The sequence below is a fragment of the Schistocerca americana genome, chromosome 2, assembly GCF_021461395.2.
Source record: "Schistocerca americana isolate TAMUIC-IGC-003095 chromosome 2, iqSchAmer2.1, whole genome shotgun sequence".
NCBI lineage: Eukaryota > Metazoa > Arthropoda > Insecta > Orthoptera > Acrididae > Schistocerca > Schistocerca americana.
In genome coordinates, this window is record NC_060120.1 from 290,329,094 (window position 1) to 290,348,835 (window position 19,742).

The 19,742-nt window shown below is 42.4% G+C and overlaps 1 protein-coding gene across 1 annotated transcript in view; it reads right to left on the reverse strand.

The window, feature by feature from the left end:
* The window catches only part of LOC124592476, a 586,462-nt gene that overhangs the window by 501,199 nt on the left and 65,521 nt on the right, over positions 1–19,742 (reverse strand). The window contains exon 2 of the mRNA XM_047131839.1: positions 16,343–18,460. Coding sequence (XP_046987795.1) covers positions 16,343–18,345 — 2,003 coding nt within the window. The 5' untranslated portion in view covers positions 18,346–18,460. The remainder of the gene's footprint in view (positions 1–16,342; positions 18,461–19,742) is intronic.

Genomic DNA, 19,742 nt, shown 5'->3' on the forward strand with positions numbered 1-19,742 from the left:
TAAAACAGTGAAACGGTAAAGGGCCCCTATAGGACTCCTCATTCCGGCAGCACCCTCGGGACCACACACGCACCTTTGTTGAGCACGTTACGATTTTGGAGACAATTTGAGGAGCCGTCTTAGGTTGTTTGCAGATGACGCTGTCATTTATCGACTAATAAAGTCATCAGAAGATCAAAACAAATTGCTAAACGATTTAGAAAAGATATCTGAATGGTGCGAAAATTGGCAGTTGACCCTAAATAACAAAAAGTGTGAGGTCATCCACATGAGTGCTAAAAGGAATCCGTTTAACTTCGGTTACACGATAAATTAGTCTAATCTAAAAGCCGTAAATTCAACTAAATATCTAGGAATTTAGGTTATGAACAACTTAAATTGGAAGGAACACGTAGAAAATGTTATGGGGAAGGTTAACCAAAGACTGTGTTTTATTGACAGGACACTCAGAAAATGTAACAGATCTACTAAGGAGATTGCCTACACTACGCTTGTCCGTCCTCTTTTAGAATAATGATGCGCGGTATGGGATCCTTACCAGATAGGACTGACTGAGTACATCGAAAAAGTTAAAAAAAGGGCAGCACGTTTTGCATTATCGCGAGATATGGGAGAGAGTGTCACGGAAATGATGCACGATTTGGGCTGCACATCATTAAAGGAAAGGCGTTTTTCGTTGCAACGGAATCTTCTGACGAAATTCGAATCTCCTCTGAATGCGAAAATATTTTTTTGACACCGATGCACATAGGGAGAAACGATAACCAAGATAAAATAAGGGAAATCAGAGCACGTATGGAAAGATATAGGTGTTCTTTCTTTCCGTGCGCTATACGAGATTGGAATAATAGAGAGTTGTGAAGGTGGTTCGGTGAACCTTCTGCCAGGCACTTAAATGTGATTTGCAGAGTATTCATGTAGATGTAGATGTTACAAATGTACATGTCAGAAACTTTGACACACATTCAGCATAGGAACTGCTCTAACACCTGAAGGTTAGGCAACCACTTCGACACTCCATGGGTGGGGTTTGCCTGCTTCAGGCGCTACAGCAGCCATTTTATTGTCGCACATGTTAATGTTGCAGCCCCCTCCTCCCTCATGATCACACCACAGCAGGGCTCGAAACAGGGGGGCTGTAAAAGTATTAACACCCTCTGCTGTTTCGGGTAGAGGTTCGAATTTTGTCCGGTCCCTAGTGGTTCCGCACTGTATACCGAAGCAAAAATTGCGGCCGCAGTACACTCCAAAGGAGACAGATCATTTTCAATAGAGTTGCAGCCCCATGATGCCCTTAGTGTAGGATTGAAAGGCCCTGGGGGTGGAAGTTATCAAGAATGTCGTCCTGCTGCTCGTAGCACTGAGTGCTGTTGTTTTCGACAGCCTAATGTGTGGGAATCAACGCCCCAAGAGAAGAGGTAGTTTCATTGACGCAATTTACGCCACCCCCTGGTCCTTTTTGTGTCTGTTCTGAGCGGTGGCGTGTCTGAAATGTATTCCTCGGCCACTCATGAGAAAACAGCGTGATTTCAAAGATGGGCGTCGCGGCTCTGACTGCCATCGCAGAGACATCAAAAGAATGGGTGAAATGGGTGTACGAGGGACCGTGACGAGCTTCCTATCATTTAACACGTCAGCAGTGGCTTTGGTCAGATTTGTGGAATAATTTGGTGCCAATATGACGTCATTAACCCACCTTACATCTCACGTGACCCGGCCCATTTTTTCTCTCACTTTCTCGTGTGTCGACACCTTGCCGTTTGAAATGTAGTAGGGCCTAAAGATGACGTTCCAGGGTTCAGCACTTTTGCTCCATTACAGAAGATGGTTAGCATTTTTGAGCCAAATTCGAAACCTATACGTCGGAATGGGAGACAACTACTGGGTTAACTTCGTTGCGTAGTGTACATTCCTTCATCCATTCTTTCATTCACATATCATGTCACATAAATCTCACCTTCACGCAGGGACTTGACGGATATGGAATAAATCAGTTAATACATTGACAGGCAAAAGCAGCGACACTTCACTTACTCATTTAATTGTGTTGTGCAGATCCCATCAGAAAGAAGAATCATCAGGTATGTGGAACAAGTCAGGGAATACATTAACAAAAGACAAAAACAGATAACACAAAGTTAACCTCTAAAATGTGTTAATAATAATTACTATTTTGTTTGAGATTTTCACGTTTATGACAGCTAAATTTAACATAGTAAATTAGAGGACCAGGTCTAAACAAGACAAAAGTGCACGACAAGCAGGATTGCAAAATTCTTCAGAGTATGATTAAGAAGGCAAAAACCATGTACTATGCACAAAAATGTGAAAGTCCCAAGAACGAGACAAGAAAAATTTGATGAGTTTTAGGCATAAGCTAAATGTAAGTTGTAAGACAAATCGCGTTCAATTCCCTTATGATAGGGAGATAGATGATATGAGATTCATGTCATTAATTCTTCCTAACAGCGACTGAAAACACAGGGACAATGAGTGGTCCATCAAAGACAGACCCAATAGATTTACTTATACAGGCATTACATTGTCCTCTAAAAGACGTCAGTTTTTTTAAAATCATATGTTAGAAGATGACAAAAGTTATTGGGTCACTAAGATTTTGTCATTTTTCTGGTTGTGCAGGTACTTCAACAAAATTACTAATATCTTGTAGTAGTGCCACTCTTGTGGTACCTTTGTAGCTAGTCAATCACCCAACGTATATTTGCTGAAAGGCCAAAGTATATAGTAGCTACACCATTTACAGAAGTGGTGACGTGCAAATGACGTCTAAATATAGGCGGTTCTGTCTCCTTTCGACGATCTCAAACATATTTGAGAAAGTAGCTTACAACAGAATATTGAATCATCTTTCTGAGAATAACTTGTTCATTATAGTTCAGTTCGGCTTCCATAAAGGCTTCTCCATTCACGAAGCAATATATGATCTCACTGATTCCATTTCAGTAGAACTAAACAAGAAAATGTATCCTGTTGGCGTTTATTGTGATCTTGCCAATGCCTTTGATCGTGTAGATCATAAAATCCTACAAAGGACCCTAAAATGATACGCCATTGAAGGCTTTGTATGTAGAGACTCTTACCATAACAACAGAAAAAAGGGGTTCACTTTAACAAATAAAGCTACAAGAATAAGATTAAATTCAGAAGGGAGAACATTAAATATGGTGTCCCACAATGTTCATAACTTGGCCTCTCATGTTTTTGGTCCACATAAATAAATTATTGTGGATACTGGAGAACTCTTCAGACTCGTACAGGTACTTTATTTATTTGTTTGGTATTTTATTTTAGTGTATTACCTAGGTACAAGAGCAGACCAAATGGCGCACAGGAATCGGTATGAATGTAAGATGTAATACTTTTACATAATTGCGAATATGTTAGTTTAGTTAAACTTGATGGTGTTTAAGGAAGAAAAGAAAATAGACATAAAATTTGTTCATAAAAATATTATAAAATAATTTTTAAAATCCACATTCTACCCTTTGGCATCTGGCGCACAGATATACCTATGTTCATGTGGAATCCAGAAGGCACTTGCCACTGGTCTACTGAACAATGCTCCACTGCTACATCACAAATTTTGTAGTTTATAATTCTGGACTACAATACCATGAACTCCACAGCACTACACTGCACTACTGTACTTGGTATTATAGCGAAGTTAGGTTCCCAAGTTTGTCTGGAAGGTTACGACCTGGTATGTCGAGGCACAACTCAGGATTCGGAGAGGCGGTTGCTATGACACCCAGGGTGCAGAGATTGAGAGATGGTTGACAGGATATGAGGAAATCCCTCCTGGTCCTCCCTAAGGCTCACCTCCTCACTGCTTCCAGAATGTTGTTGTAGATGTATGTTCTACCATCTTGCGTCTAACTGCCTATGGTGTGTGACCTCTTCTTGGTTGTCCCTCTGCCATATAGGGTTTGCATTTCATAAACTGATATTTTGGCCGTCAGCGAGCTCAGGTAGTGCCACAGCTCCTCATTCCTTATTATGTTGTAGACTGGTGTATTATGAAAGATGTTCCTATCCTGATCTGTAACATTCTGCGTAATGGCGTACTCCCAGACGATGTGGTCCGGCATGGTGATTGCTCAGGATGCACAAGTGTCTGTGGTGTGTTGTCCTACTTGGGATATGGACTATGTCCCAACTGGTAGTGTGTATCTCCCTTCGTTGGTAGGAAGTTCTTCATCTTTCTTCCCAGACAGCCATGCACATTAACACACCACTGCCGGGATTTGGGGAGGCATGCCGCCCCTGACCGAATCCGCCCAGGCCGTTAACACACAGTTCACAAATATTTCGAAAACGTTCTTACATATTCATATGGTTAACGCTTGACACAGACTGATTTGGTGCACAAATTTCGTCCCGAGGGACGGGGGGCGGGGGGGGGGGGGGGTCTAGGGGAGGGGGAATAATCTCACAAAGCCTCATATTATGCAGTTAAAGACAAATGAAAAACCCCTCAAGATACTAGAAGTACGGATTGGTGGGCACACACTGGATGAGGCTCCATGTGTGAAGTTCCTGGAATCTTGATAGTTCATAAACAGAGATGGTACCGGAATACGAATGAATTAACCAAATCATTCAGTTCCGCCTGCTCTGCTCTTAGGAATTTCTCTCAGTGCTTAGTCTTACTTATTAGTCTTCTGCGGCGTTATCTTCTGAAACAGTGCAGACAAGATGACAAAAGAATTTACATCGACAGATATGTGCATTAAGAATACTGTGGAAAATTGAAAATCTAACGTCTTCAGGGACATAACTAGTCTTAGGCTTGCGTGCCAAAACATGTAATTCCTAATGGTATTTGCGGTTAATAACAAGAGCAATTTTAGGATAAATTCTGCAGTTCGCTCACAGCACTGTGGAGTCGTTAAAAAACGAAACTGTTGTAGGGATGTTTGAGGGCAGTTCCTACTGAGATATAAATGCTGAGAAAAAGATTCGATATGTTGTGTTGTGTTCCGAGTTATTTAGCATTGAAGTTAGCCTATCAGGACGTCGCACAGCCCACAATCAGTCAGCCACCTGTGCTCTATTTGTTTAGCCTGAACTTGAATTTGAGCCGGCAACGTCCCGATTGGCTGACTTCGATGGTAAATAACTAGGAAACGGCGCAACATATTGAATTTTTTCTCAACTTTTATGTCTCCTTACAACCTGCCCTGTAACATCCCTACAAACATTTCAGACATTTTCTCACAACTCTACCCCTCTCTAGCCATCAGTATTTCTACTGTATTTCGAAAGTCTATAATAGGTTTAGTCAGAAATCGATGTAATGTGACATATCACTCTAGTAAAAAGATACGCTGGTTGAGCATTTACCAGAATTGGGGCAAAGAGAGTCTGGTGCCACTCTGCATTGTTGCCACATGTATCCAAGATGGTGTCGATGACGTCATCCAAGGTAGCGGCGTGTAGGCTTGGCAACAGCGCATTATGTCACCCAAGATGGCGGCCATAACGTCATCCAAGATGGCGGCCGTGACATCAGCTGATGACACAGGTAGCATTATCCAAGATGTTGGGGGAGTGCCACACCCCCATGCCACACACACACACACCCTTGCCACGTGTCCCCCCCCCCCCCCCTGGTGGGAAGTTCAATTTCCTTCAGGACAATTCAGCCTCCACTAACCTAAGAAAATGGCGAGAAAGAAAGGTCACTTGGGTTACCTCCACTAACCTAAGTCATCTGACTGCCACCTCTTCCTAGGGATTGGTGTGAAGTTTGAATTTTGGCAGTAAAGAAAGATCACTTGGGCTATCTCTACTAACCTAAGAAAATGGTGGGAAAGAAAGAGCACTTGGGCTACTTCCACTAACCTAAGTCACCCGACCGCCACCTCTTCCTAGGGATTGGCGGTACAAGGACTTGACCTGTGTGGGACATGAGTCTTTATTATTTTGCATGCACCAGTCTTTATTTAAACAATTAGAGGCAGTACCACCATCCAGTGTGTTCGCCACGAGGTCTGGACTCCAACTGACCTAGTACACAGTACCACTGCCAGGGGGTGCTCTCATCCATGACATAATCCAAGATGGCAGTCATGACGTCAGCTGATGACACAAGTACCATTATCCAAGATGGTGGGAAACAGTGTGTTCACCACGAGGTCTGGACCTAGTACACAGTACCACCACCAAAGAGCACTGTTGTCCATTCCATGACATAATCCAAGATGGTGGGGGGAAATGGTGGGAAACAGTGCAGTTGCCATGAGGTCCATAGTCCAACTGACCTAGTACACAGTACTGCCACCATAGGGCGCTGTCATCCATTCTGCGGTGTAACCCAAGATGACAGTCTAGGGTGGGGGAAAATGGTGGGAAAATGACTCTGCCTGTGCTGGACATAAGTCTTTATTTTGCAGGCAACTGTCCTAGTAAACAATACTGCCGCCAGAGAGTGCTGTCATCCTTAATGTGACATAATCCAAGATGGTGGTCTGGAGGGGAAAATGGCGCGAAAATGACTCAGCCTGTGCTGGGCTGCTGGAGAGAGTAAGAAAGGAGTGTACTTTATTTATTTTGGAACAGTTTATTTAGTGATGGATTTTAAGAGATAGTATATATATCACACTGATACAAAACACATGCTCTGACATGCTGGTGGTCATGCCACACAGTCCACAGACCTGTAAATTACTCCTAAATAACACCCTGCACACACACAAACAACTCCTAAATTACTGAAATAATTTCAGTACAGACATGCAAACTCCTCCTAAATAATGCACTCCACTGATGTTCAGAAATGAAATCAACTCGTAAACTGTTCAAATAATGCACAGCACAGCCTACAGACCTGCTAGCAAAATAATGCAACAGTCACACAATCAATGTGCACAAGCACCGCCCGACACCCCTGTCCACAAGACCACACGGGAGGCTACCGGCAGCCCCTATGAAGTGACGCGGCCATCAGCTGTCAAACCACGTGCAAGTGCCCTCAAGCATGAGGCAGCGACATCCCTTTCATACTTGACACATGAGAAATTTCTCTCAAAAATACGTGATCACCTAGGCACCATTGCTGACACGACCGGACGGGAGCGAAGACCTATTTGCAGAGCGCAGACACTCCAAAGGCGTGCACGCATTGAAGCCACCACAGGACAAAAGCCAGTGCAAGACATCACTCTCACGCCGCTGCTGCCTGCAGTGAGCAGGTGAGAGTTTCTTCTATTTTCGGGTATACAGTTAGAGTTCTATGAGTGTTATACTGATGTCACAGAACTCCAATGCACCCATATGTGAGACACCTTTGGGCAGCACATGTGTTTTACCATTGCTGTTGCGATACCTGGTGATACTGATGTCACTGAACAGCACAGGGTACATTGTTCCTAGCGCAACATGCGAGACACATCCAGCCATGCTTACCTGCCCCAGCATGACTGACGCCTCGCTGCGAAACGTCCACGTGGCAACTCACCATCCCAAAGGTTCTCAATGTTATACTGACATCACATGGCTATGTAAAATAAGAAGTGACTCGACCTCTCAGAAATTGTATAGTGTCCCAGAAATAGTTAATGCTCGCTTTCTTGATGTCACAGCTTCTTTGCACGGAAATTCTTGTCCTAACAGAACCTGTTTACGAAAATAGCTCAGAATATCGTCAAATGAATTCTTCCTCGCAGTCCTAACGTGGCACCACGTCCATCACATGTTACCCTTCCTGCTTTCAACATACACAAACGTTCTCATCAATATGTAGAGACTCCTATACCCAGCACAAAAGGATGTCATGTGAATAAATGGGGGATTATGATTGGCTCTTATGGAATTTACCCACCGAATTACTGATGCAGCCAGTGTGGAAGCACCGTCTGCCCTTTCTTTTCGTTTCTGCAGACAAGACTTTCAGCAAGAAAAAAAACTATTTTACACAGATCGCCATATTGCACCGACAATTAAACCCTGCAAAGTGCCCATACATATCGCCAAATACAGTAAGACTCTTACTCAATTACACTGCCCTTCCACTGAGAACAGGAGCTTGAATATTAGCGACCTAGTACACAGTACCACTGCCAGAGGGTGCTCTCATCCATTAAATAATCCAAGATGGCAGTCATGACGTCAGCTGATGACAAAAGTACCATTATCCAAGATGGTGGGAAACAGTGTGTTCACCACGAGCGAAACCGATCTCCAACCCAACAATATATCACTGAATAACGTGTTGGTGTAGTAAACATATATTTCCTATCCTGCGCCATACAGAAATCATCCCTTTTACATCATTCATACATATACCGTGAAGACAGACAGCACCGTATATACTCCTCACAGCACTAGAAATTTCCATATGAAGTCAGCGGTCATCCACGTCTGACAGGCGACCAGAGCACCCTCAGTGGACCGAAGTCACTCTCAGAACTGTTCAACAAATTCGGGCGTGAAATGTGCAGAAGCAATCAACCAAACAATGTACATTGGAGGGAATAAAGGTCCAGCGCAAACACACCTTCACATTCAATCTTCTCCAACTTACATGTGATCACCAAAGCTATCCAACACATACTAAGTATTAGTTCGCTATCTGGCTGTCTCCATTTGGACAGTCTCTGTCGTTAGATGTAAACGTGAATCATTCCCACCACAGGCCATGCATAGATGGAAATATCCTGGGAAATCAGTCACATATATATTTGATCGTTATACTTACAATTAAATGTTACGAATACGGTTTAGTTGAATGACATTTGACAATGAACGAAGTATCGGAAATACATCCTGCTGATGACTGTGGCTCTGGAAATAGAAATATCTGTACCATTCTTATGACTTGACATATTATCCCCTTTGCTATCACAGTATTCCACAGTCATCTCCTCTGCACATGTCAGAACACAAACACATACTTTATAAGCCTGATGCTCAAGGTGAACCTTTCACACATCCCCTACTACTACTAAGTATAATACTTCATCAATAACTGATTGCCTACGATACGAAATAATACTGAGAGAAAATCAGCGTGGGTGGACATGTCTCATAAGTTTCTGTTGTGAGTGATACCAATGTGTCTTAGAAAGATAGGCGTAATCGTCTCATCTGTTAAAAACCGCAACCGCAACTACTACTGTATGTTACTGTCACAAGCAGTCTTGATTCTCCAGGTGCACACAAGTATTGTTGTTAAAAGCTATACCGGCTTTATAAATCGTGGTACGACATTACCTCTGAATTATAGATGATTACCTCTGAATTATAGATGGTTTTGTGGCCAAACAAATACCGAGACAGTCATCACTGGAGTGTATATTATCAGAGCAGCAGTCCGCTTACACATAGCCCACAATGCAACCTCATGATAAAATCATTGAATTTTGAAAGTGATTCAGCTAAAGAACGTGGTATGTATGCGATATTTGCGACTTCCTCACGCTACCCCAGCTAGATATTTCTCCAATATGTGTAACGTATTCTGTCTCGATACCATGTCAGAGGTTCTGCGATATACCCACTGATTTAAGGGCAATGACTGACTGAGAAGGATCACAAACAGTAGTAGTAGATGTTGTGCTGACTGTGGTCATAAGAAAATGTACAGTAGCTTTTCAGGCCTCTAGTGTAATGCAATCTGCTAGAAATCATGTTTATGATTTGGAATACGGTCTTTCCATTCAAGCACATACCTGCATTGGATCCTATTGACAAGTCCTTTAATGATTACAACCACTACTCAGTCATATTTCTGGCACTCTTATATATCGAAACAAGTCATCTTTCTCGAACCTATCTGCTACAGTAAAATTCCCGCCTCGTTTTCGATAGCCCTTATGCAATCTGCAACTGCCCTCCTCAGACTCTATGCTACCATCCCTGCAGCTTTGCACACATGATCGTTCCCATGTTAGTTGGAACTGAGCAGAAATCGGAGAAAGTCATATCCACTACCTTCTACAACCCGTGTAGAAACAGAATGACCTTCGTTAGTGCAACAGAACCGTGTTTTGACCATTCAGTGGAAATGCGTGCATTGTGGTGGTTCTCCAAACTACATACAAGTACTACAGATCCATGTCCATTCACATCTATCTCCCCAACGTGCTATCTTCGTTATTCTGTACCATCCATCAGAGAAAAATTACGAACTACAAAAGCTCAACTAACTTCATCCGATAGATAATTAGATAAGATTTTCACCGCATCTCTCTCCTACCATATATCGAAAACAAATGCTGCATGTGTGCAGATATGGAGCATGTGTGACGATCCTATTAAATATACAGGTATTGATCAACTGCACAGACCAGTTTAAAGTTCCATCACCTGTACTCTAGGGGGATGATCGTATCCCGCAGACTATATAGTAAGTCGCAAGAGACGCCCCCTGTGTCCCTGTCTCATTGTTTGGAACATTGTCTTTTTTTCTACTCTAACACGCTTTGTACACTGCCAAACATTTTGTTTTTCTGCCATGACTTCGAGATTTGTGTCAGGTTCTAAACTGACATTAAGACATTCTGAACCACTGCCTCTCACAGACAACAAGGACATCACCCCAAAGTACCATTATCCAAGACGTCACACTGTGATGCAATTGACGTCATTCAAGATAGTTGCTGCGACGTCAGCTGATAATGCGATTGACGTCATTCATTAAGACGTTCTGATCCATGGCCTCTTGCAGACAACAAGGAAATCACCCCAAAGTATAGTTATCCAAGACGTCGCACTGTGACGCGACTGACATCCGCTGACATTGCTGCCGGGGGCAGATACCCCGATTTGATCCCCCCTACATCTGGGCCTCGCTGGAAACAGCATTTGAACTGTAAATGACACTATGTTTCTTGGAGTGCACATCAGTGACAGATTAAGCTGGAAATTACATCCAGATGTTGTGTAAAAAAAAACTTAACAAAGTCTGTTTCTTACTGCAATCAGTAATAGATGCAACTAGTGTAGACACTTTAAAACTTGAGTACGACGCCCTATTTGAGTCTGTTAGCAACTAGGGTCTGATTTTCTGGGGGAAATAGCTCTGAATCTCTTATCATTCTAAAATTACAAAAGCAACAAGTGAGGAAGTACGAACACTGTACGCCACTTTTAAAACAGTTTAAAACCTTGCCCTTAGCATACCTGTACATAATTAATTTGGTTTGTTTCACACTACAGCATTCAGAGTCCCTAAACAATAGCCCAGATCGCCACTCCAAAGATTCAAGAAACAAAAATCACTCATGGATTGTACCACACAATACAAAATTTGATGAATACTGTGCAGAGTATAAGGGAATCAAAATATACAGTCATCTTCCACTAAATTCAAGAGAATTAAATCAGATGGAAATGAAAGGCAAACTGAAACAACTTTTATTACAACATTGCTCTCATTTGGTTAAATCATTTTTAGAAACAAAGTTATGATTTGAAATTCACATTTTTTTCCCACTACATGATTTATGTAGCAATATCAACATCCCCCCACCATGAACCATGGACCTTGCCATTGGTGGGGAGGTTCGCATGCCTCAGTGATACAGATAGCCGTACCGTAGGTACAACCACAATGGTGGGGTACCGTAACTGTCGCGAGGCCAGACAAATGTGTGGTTTCTGAAGAGAGGCAGCAGCCTTTTCAATAGTTGCAGGGGCAACAGTCTGGATGATTGACTGATCTGGCCTTGTAACATTAACAAAAACGGCCTTGCTGTGCTGATACTGTGAACAGCTGAAAGCAAGGGGAAACTACAGCCGTAATTTTTCCCGAGGGCATGCAGCTTTACTATATGGTTAAATGATGGTGGTGTCCTCTTGAGTAAAATATTCTGAAGGTAAAATAGTCCCCCATTCGGATCTCCGGACGGGGACTACCCAGGAGGAGGTTGTTATCAGGAGAAACAAAACTGGCGTTCTGCGGTTCGGAGCTTGGAATGTCGGATCGCTTTATCGCGTGGGTAGGTTAGAAAACTTAAAAAGGAAAATGGAGAGATTAAAGTCAGATATAGTGGGAATTAGTGAAGTTCGGTGACAGGAGGAACAAGACTTCTGGTCAGATGAATACAGGGTTATAAATACAAAATCAAATAGGGGTAATGCAGGAGTAGGTTTAATAATGAATAAAAAAAATAGGGTAAGCTACTACGAACAGAATAGTGAAAATATTATTGTAACCAAGATAGACATGAAGCCAACGTCCACCACAGTAGTACAAGTATATATGTCAACTAGCTCCGCAGATGACGAAGAGATTGAAGGAACGTATGATAAGGTAAAAGAAATTATTCAGATAGTGAAGGGAGATGAAACTTTAATAGTCATGGGTGACTGGAGTTCGATGGTAGGAAAAGGAAGAGGAAGCTGCTTGGTGAAATTTTGCACACAGCATAACTTAATCATAGCTAACACTTGCTTTAAGAATCATGAAAGGAGGTTGTATACGTGGAAGCGGCCTGGAGACACTGAAAGGCTTCAGACAGATTATATAATGGTAAGACAGAGATTTAGGAGCCAGATTTTAAATTGTAAGGCATTACCAGGGGCAGACGTGGACGCACCACAATCTATTGGTTCCGAACTGTAGATTAAAACTGAAGTAACTGCAAAAAGGCAGAAATTTAAGGAGATGGGACTTGGATAAACTGAAAGAACCAGAGGCTGTAGAGAATTTCTGAGAGAACATTAGGGAACGATTGACAAAAACAGGGGAAAGAAATACAGTGTAAGAAGAATGGTTAGCTTTAAGGAATGAAATAGTTAAGGCAGCAGAGCATCAAGTAGACAAAAAGACGAGCGCTAATAGAAATGCTTGGGTAACAGAAGAGATATTGAGTTTAATTGACAATAGGAGAAAATATAAAAATGCAGTAAGACCTTTGGAGAAAAGAGAACCACTTGCATGAATGTCAAGAGCACAGATGAAAAACCAGTTCTAAGTAAAGAAGGGGAGGCAGTAAGGTGGAAGGAATATATAGAGGGTCTATACAAGGGTGATGTATTTGAGGACAATATTACGGAAATGAAAGAGGACGTAGATGAAGATGAAATTGGAGAAGAAGTTTGACAGAGGACTGAAAGACCTAAGTTGAAACAAGGCCGCAGGAGCAAACAACATTACATTTGATTAGAGCTACTGATAGCCTTAGGAGAGCCAGCCCTGACAAAGCTAAAAAAAATGGTTCAAATGGCTCTGAGCACTATGGGACTCAACTGCTGAGGTCATTAGTCCCCTAGAACTTAGAACTAGTTAAACCTAACTAACCTAAGGACATCACAAACATCCATGCCCGAGGCAGGATTCGAACCTGCGACCGTAGCGGTCTTGCGGTTCCAGACTGCAGCGCCTTTAACCGCACGGCCACTTCGGCCGGCCTGACAAAGATCTGCCAACTGGTGAGCAAGATGTATGAGACAGGCGAAATACCCTTAGACCGCAAAAAGAGTATAATAATTCCACTCCCAAAGAAAACAGGTGTTGACAGGTGTGAAAATTACCGAAGTATCAGTTTATAATCCACGGTTGCAAAATACTAACTCGAATTCTTTACAGACAACTGGGAAAGCTGGTAGAGGCCGACCTCGGGGAAGATCAGTTTGGATTCCGTAGAAATGTTGGAACACATGAGGCAGCACAGACCCTACGACTTATCTTAGAAGATAGGTTAAGGAAAGGCAAACCTACCTTCCTAACATTTGTAGACTTAGATAAAGCTATTGACACTATTGACTGGAATATTCTCTTTCAAATTCTGCGCTAGCAAGGGGTCAAATACAGGGAGCGGGAGGCTATTTACAATTTGTACAGAAATCAGATGGCAGTTATAAGAGTCGAGGGGCATGAAATGGAAGCACTGGTTGGGAAGGGAGTCAGACAGGGTTGTAGTCTATCCCCGATGTTGTTCAATCTATATATTGACCAAGAAGAAAAGGAAACAAAAGAAAAATTCGGAGTAGAAATTAAAATCTGTGGAGAAGAAATAAAAACTTTGAGTTTTGCCGATTACATTGGAATTCTGTCAGCGCCAACAAAGAACCTGGAAGAATAGTTGAACGGAATGGGCAGTGTCCTGAAAGGGGGATATAATATGACCATCAACAAAAGCAAAACTAGGATAATGGAATGTAGTCGAATTAAACCAGGTGATGCTGCAGGAATTAGATTAAGAAATGAGACACTTAAAGCAGTAGATGAATTTTACTGTTTGAGGAGCAAAATAACTGATGGCTCAAATGGCTCTGAGCACTATGGGACTTAACGTCTAAGGTCATCAGTCCCCTAGAACTTAGAACTACTTAAACCTAACTAACCTAAGGACATCACACACATCCGTGCCCGAGGGAGGATTCGAACCTGCGACCGTGGCGATCGCGCGGTTCCAGACTGTAGCGCCTAGAACTGCTCGGCCACCCCGGCCGGCCAAAATAACTGATGATGGTTGAAGTAGAGAGGATATAAAATGCAGACTGCCTATGGCAAAGAAAGCGTTTCTGAAGAAGAGAAGTTAGTTAATATCGAGTATAGATTTAAGTATCAATAAGTCGTTTCTGAAAGTATTTGTGTGGGGTGTAGCCATGGATGGAAGTGAAACAAGGACGATAAATAGTTTAGAGAAGAAGAGAACAGAATCTTTCAAAATGTGGTGCTACAGAAGAATGCTGAAAATTAGATGGGTAGATCACATAACTAATGAGGAGGTACTGAATAGATATGGGGAGAAGAGGAATTTGTGGCACGACTTGACTAGAAGAAGGGATCGGTTGGTAGGACACATTCTGAGGCATCAAGGGATCACCAATTTGGTATTGGAGAGCAGCGTGGAGGGTAAAAATCGTATTAGGGGACCAAGAGATGAATACACTAAGCAGATTGAGAAGGATGTAGGTTGCAGTAGGTACTTGGAGATGAAGAGGCTTGCAGAGGATAGAATATCATGGAGAGCTGCATCAAACCAGTTTCTGGACTGAAGACCACAACAACACATCAAGGACATGTGTCGTTATGACTGTGACTCTATATTTTTCATATTTAAGTCACTGAAATTTGTAACCACACTGTTTGTTTATCTTGTAAATAGCAGCATATCTCCGTCGTTGACATAGGACTCTAAGTAGATTATTCTATGTGTACATGACATATTATGTTGCATATGTAAAAGTGTGTGTTATGTAGGAATCCACAAATTGTGTGTATGCATCTCATACATATGTATGTATGCAAAAATATGAATGTAGCTGATGAAACTCATGACAAGTAGGTGGTTGGTGCATGATCAGTGGTTGATTAACAAATAAGAAAAACAAAATAAATCATTTTCTGTAGTTTTATTGCTAATATGGGGGAAAGTAGGGGATGAGCGTATTTTGATTGTGTTGTTGTAGGTATCTGAGCAAAAATTGCAAAATATTGTATAAAATAATAGTGGGACAGTTGAATGCTTGGTAGCAGGGAAGAATGAGTTGTACAGCATCAAGTGTATATGTTTGTAGATAGAAAGAGTAGATTTCTTAACATCAGTGAAATTTTAATAGGGTCGCTTGTAGGCTGAGGATGACACAGCGGCCGGTCGGTACTATTAGGCCTTCATGGTCTGTTCAGGCAGAGTTTAGTTCTTTTTTAATATTTAATGAGAGTTAAAAAATAATTAAATTAAAAAACAGGATGAAGTGCATTGCTAGAAAAGCAAAGACTTAGAAGTAAATTAATTTTAAGACAAAATTCAAAGATTTTATGTTTTTTTCCGTTGACCTAATGAAGTATTCTTTCTCGTGCAATTCTAGAAACGCTGCAATATCTATGAAGCAAAGGTAATTCTAGGGCAGCTAGCAGCACATTAAAAATAGTCGCTGTACTCCGATTAGAAGTTCTTTTTTGAAGTTGAAATTATGATATTACCACCTTACTAAGAAAATTCAGAGTTGGTGATGAAAGTTCTAACGTTTTTTTTAATTAGTACCTGAATGCGATGCACTCAGCATATGTCGTCAAAGACTTAAGAAAAATCTGAGAGATTTTTCACAATGTTATAAAAAAATTAAGACTGGAGGTTCTTACGAAATCACAATGTTTAACCGGCTACAACTGTAACAGTTACACGGAGCATATCAGATGCCACTATTTTAAAACTATACGGGCCAGAAGATTAATACCCAGCGCTATGTGACGGGAAATACTAAAAAAAAGCTATGGTATCTAATACCTTTGTGTCTGTGGCAACCCTACACCACAAACACTTTTGGCTAATAAATTTACTATCTTGTCTTTACTCCTCCTACTCCGATGAAAGCAATGAAAAGGCAACAACCTGCAGACTGAGAAATGTAAGAAGTCCAAGCATACCTTGTAATGAGTGTGGCATGCATATCTTCATAGGTTTTCCGGTAGGACGGTTTCGATGGCTTCCTTTTCCTCGATCTCGACACTGGAGCAACCAGTGGCAAAAGAAGGAGAGCGCAGAAGGTGAGCGCGGCGGCGACCGCCATGTGTGCTGTTATCTGGAACGGGCAGGGAGACAGGGCAGCCACCACGCCCCCCAGGGGACACACGACGAGCGACCACCCAACCAGCACCTGGCTGCTCGTAACGAGTTCCCCGAGCACCGCGCAAGTGTCCCGCGTCATTAGTCCGCACAGTCTCAGCATCCAGACCAGAGCTGACTGGCACCCGGTCTCTAGAAACAGTGATATAGCAAACACCGTGTAGAATACAGTTGACCACGAACCGTACTTGCTGGCACCAAAGTCTTCAAGAGTAGAAAAATATGCGATGCTGTCCGTGTACATAGAGTTTGCATCTGGACGTGAACTATTTCGTATTTGGCTTTTAACGTTCAAGTGGCTATTCAGTGCAGTATTCTTTTGTAATAACGGTGATAAATCTGTTACACTACCCGACGCTCCCCTCCTCGTCGTAGTTTCACTCTGTAGCACATGATCAGAAGTAACTGGTTCCAAATGGAACAGATCAACACTGTTCACGACGTCACTATTTGAAATTCTATTATGAACACTGCGTACACTACGCTTGACAATGCCATTTTCATTCATATATTGCGATGGTAATTGGTATTGGTATAACGGTTTTACACTGTCATACTGCTGTGATAAGTCCAAAATTTGATCTTTTTGTTGTTGCTGATTTCTGTACTGCTTCTTGGGACTATTGGAGTAGTCCAGATCATTATCAGCGCCATTTAATTGTTGTTCGCGATATCTGGGAGTGTGGAGAGGCTGTTTATGCTGATAAGGATTTCCGACGGTCGGCATATTGTTAACGCCGTTTGGCTCATTCTGTTGGAAAATTTTCTGAAACATCTTCCTCCTAGGTTTTGCAAACGTCTTGCTGCCACCTTCGGCTTGTCCTCCTGAAACGCCACCATGTTGCATTTCATCAAACTTACTCTGGTCAATCCACTGGTAGTGATGACTGTCTGAAGGCTTGGGCTTCAAGTATTGTGATACGTAGTCGTAGTCAGTATGCTCTGGCGTTACCAACATATTGTTATCATTTTCACCATCTGCAATATACGGTGGGCTATTTTTCTGAGAATTCTCCGCGACTGGCAAATCATAATTAAAAATGAACGGAGTGTTAGTGATTTTGTGGTAGGAATTGAGAATTCCCTTCCTTTCCTCCATTTGCCAGGAGACTGGCGAAGTCTTTCTTTCTGACGATTTGTCGTCAGATGTTTGCTTGGTGTCAGTATCAGCAGAATTATGCTCAGGCGAATCGTTATCCTCCATATCTCTGTTTTTCTGCCCGATGAACTTGTGCCAGCTGTAGTCACCTTTCGAAGTCTCAACTCTCTCTGGTGTAGATGCAGTGGTTTTGCTTTGTACAGTCTCTGGATCGACTGCAGTTTTTATCTCTGGCGCTGAAATGTTGAATGTCTTATTTTTGGTCTCCTGTAAAATACGACTGATTGATTCGTGGGCCTCTAACTTCGTAGTGCCGTTTGGGTCGTCCAGAACGAAGAGTCCCCAGCCTGGCCCTGGAGTGGCGGTGTGCGAGCAGTGAGTTACATCCCTGGGAACGGCGAAGGGCGGCACGAAGACGAGGCTGACGTAGGCCGCCACGGAGGTGAGCAGCAGCAGCGCAGCGAAGGCCCCGCGGCCGCGGCCCGAACCGAAGAGTGAGCTGGACAAGGCGGCGGCCGCCGGCGCCGCAGCGACGCCCGCCCACGCCTGCAGAGCGCGGACAGCGCCAGCGTCGCCGGCCGACAGGCCCAGGTACTTCAGGTACAACGAGAAGAACTGCGCCGCAGCGCTCTGGGCCGCGAACAGCAAGAAATACGAGAGCCTCGCTGCCGCCGAAAATTCGATGGGATCTGTTTCGTCGATCATAGTGCGCTTTTGTTACCTCCGCTTCCATGCGAAGTCGACACCTTTGTATCCAATAAATCTGGGGGCTAGCTGCTCGTCGCAGGTTTTCACCATTGGCTTCTTTAAACACGTCTTCCTGCACAATAAAAAATATTATTTACTTTATTATGATTATTGCTTAATAATTTCAATTATGACCAACTATTGCAGTAAAGTATATGCAACGGAAATTTGTAAAAGTAAAGTTTCAGAATTTAATTATGAGAGAAATAATCCAATCAAATTCTCAGAACAAAGCAGGTAACATAAACAGAGCCAGAAAAATGGAAATGAAACTCTACTTAACAAAGAACATTTACAATAAAAAATCCTTTTTAATAAAATAAAATACACACAATAAAAATCTGTTTAATACAAAACTGAGGCAGTACAATATATCGATTAAGATCAGATGTCTTTATGCCTCAGAACACCTCGCCATAAACACAGCCAAACACTTAAATAATTTTGAGAAGTAAGAAAAGGATAATTTCCAAAAAAATGGATCCAAAGTACCAAAATAGGGCTTCGAAACTCAGAAGCATCTATGAGTTGTATGAAAAAACTCAGAATATTATCGATACAACGAGACAGCGGAGCATTACACTTTATGCCCATTTAAAAAGAACTGGCAACAACAGACAGATAAAAAAATACAGAACTTCTTTGCAAAACCCAGAAACCAAAATTCCGTGGTTTATAGAAGTTACGAGAGATATGCAGGGCCGTCCGCTGTGGCCGAGCGGCTCTAGGCGCTTCAGTTCCGTACCGTGTTGGTGATACGGTCGCAGGTTCGAATCCTGCCTTGGGCATGGATGTGTGTGATGTCCTTAGCTTAGTTAGGTTTGAATAGTTCTAAGTCTACGGGACTGATGACCTCAGATGTTAAGCCCCATAGTGTTTAGAGCTATTTGAACCATTTCGATATGCAGGAAGTGGGGACAAAAGACAAAGACGTAGAAAACAGACACGACTTCAAGGAAAAGGTTCAAAAAGTCGAAGGGTTTCCAGAAGAAAACACAAAAGAATAGATGAGGGACATGGATAGCAGAAAATGGTTCAAATGACTCTGAGCACTATGGGACTCAACATCTGAGGTCATCAGTTCCCTAGAACTTAGAATTACTTAAACCTAACTAACCTAAGGACATCACACACATCCATGCCCGAGGCAGGATTCGAACCTGCGACCGTATCACTCACGCGGTTCCGGACTGAAGTGCCTAGAACCGCACGGCCACCACGGCCGGCATGGATAGCAGAAAGAAGAGAGCAACAACGATGAAGTGTTTGCTAGCCAAGTAAAATAAAAGATTACGATGTCATAAAGCAGCTGTTTCACATGGTCCTTAGTTGGCCATCTTTGAATAATAATAACA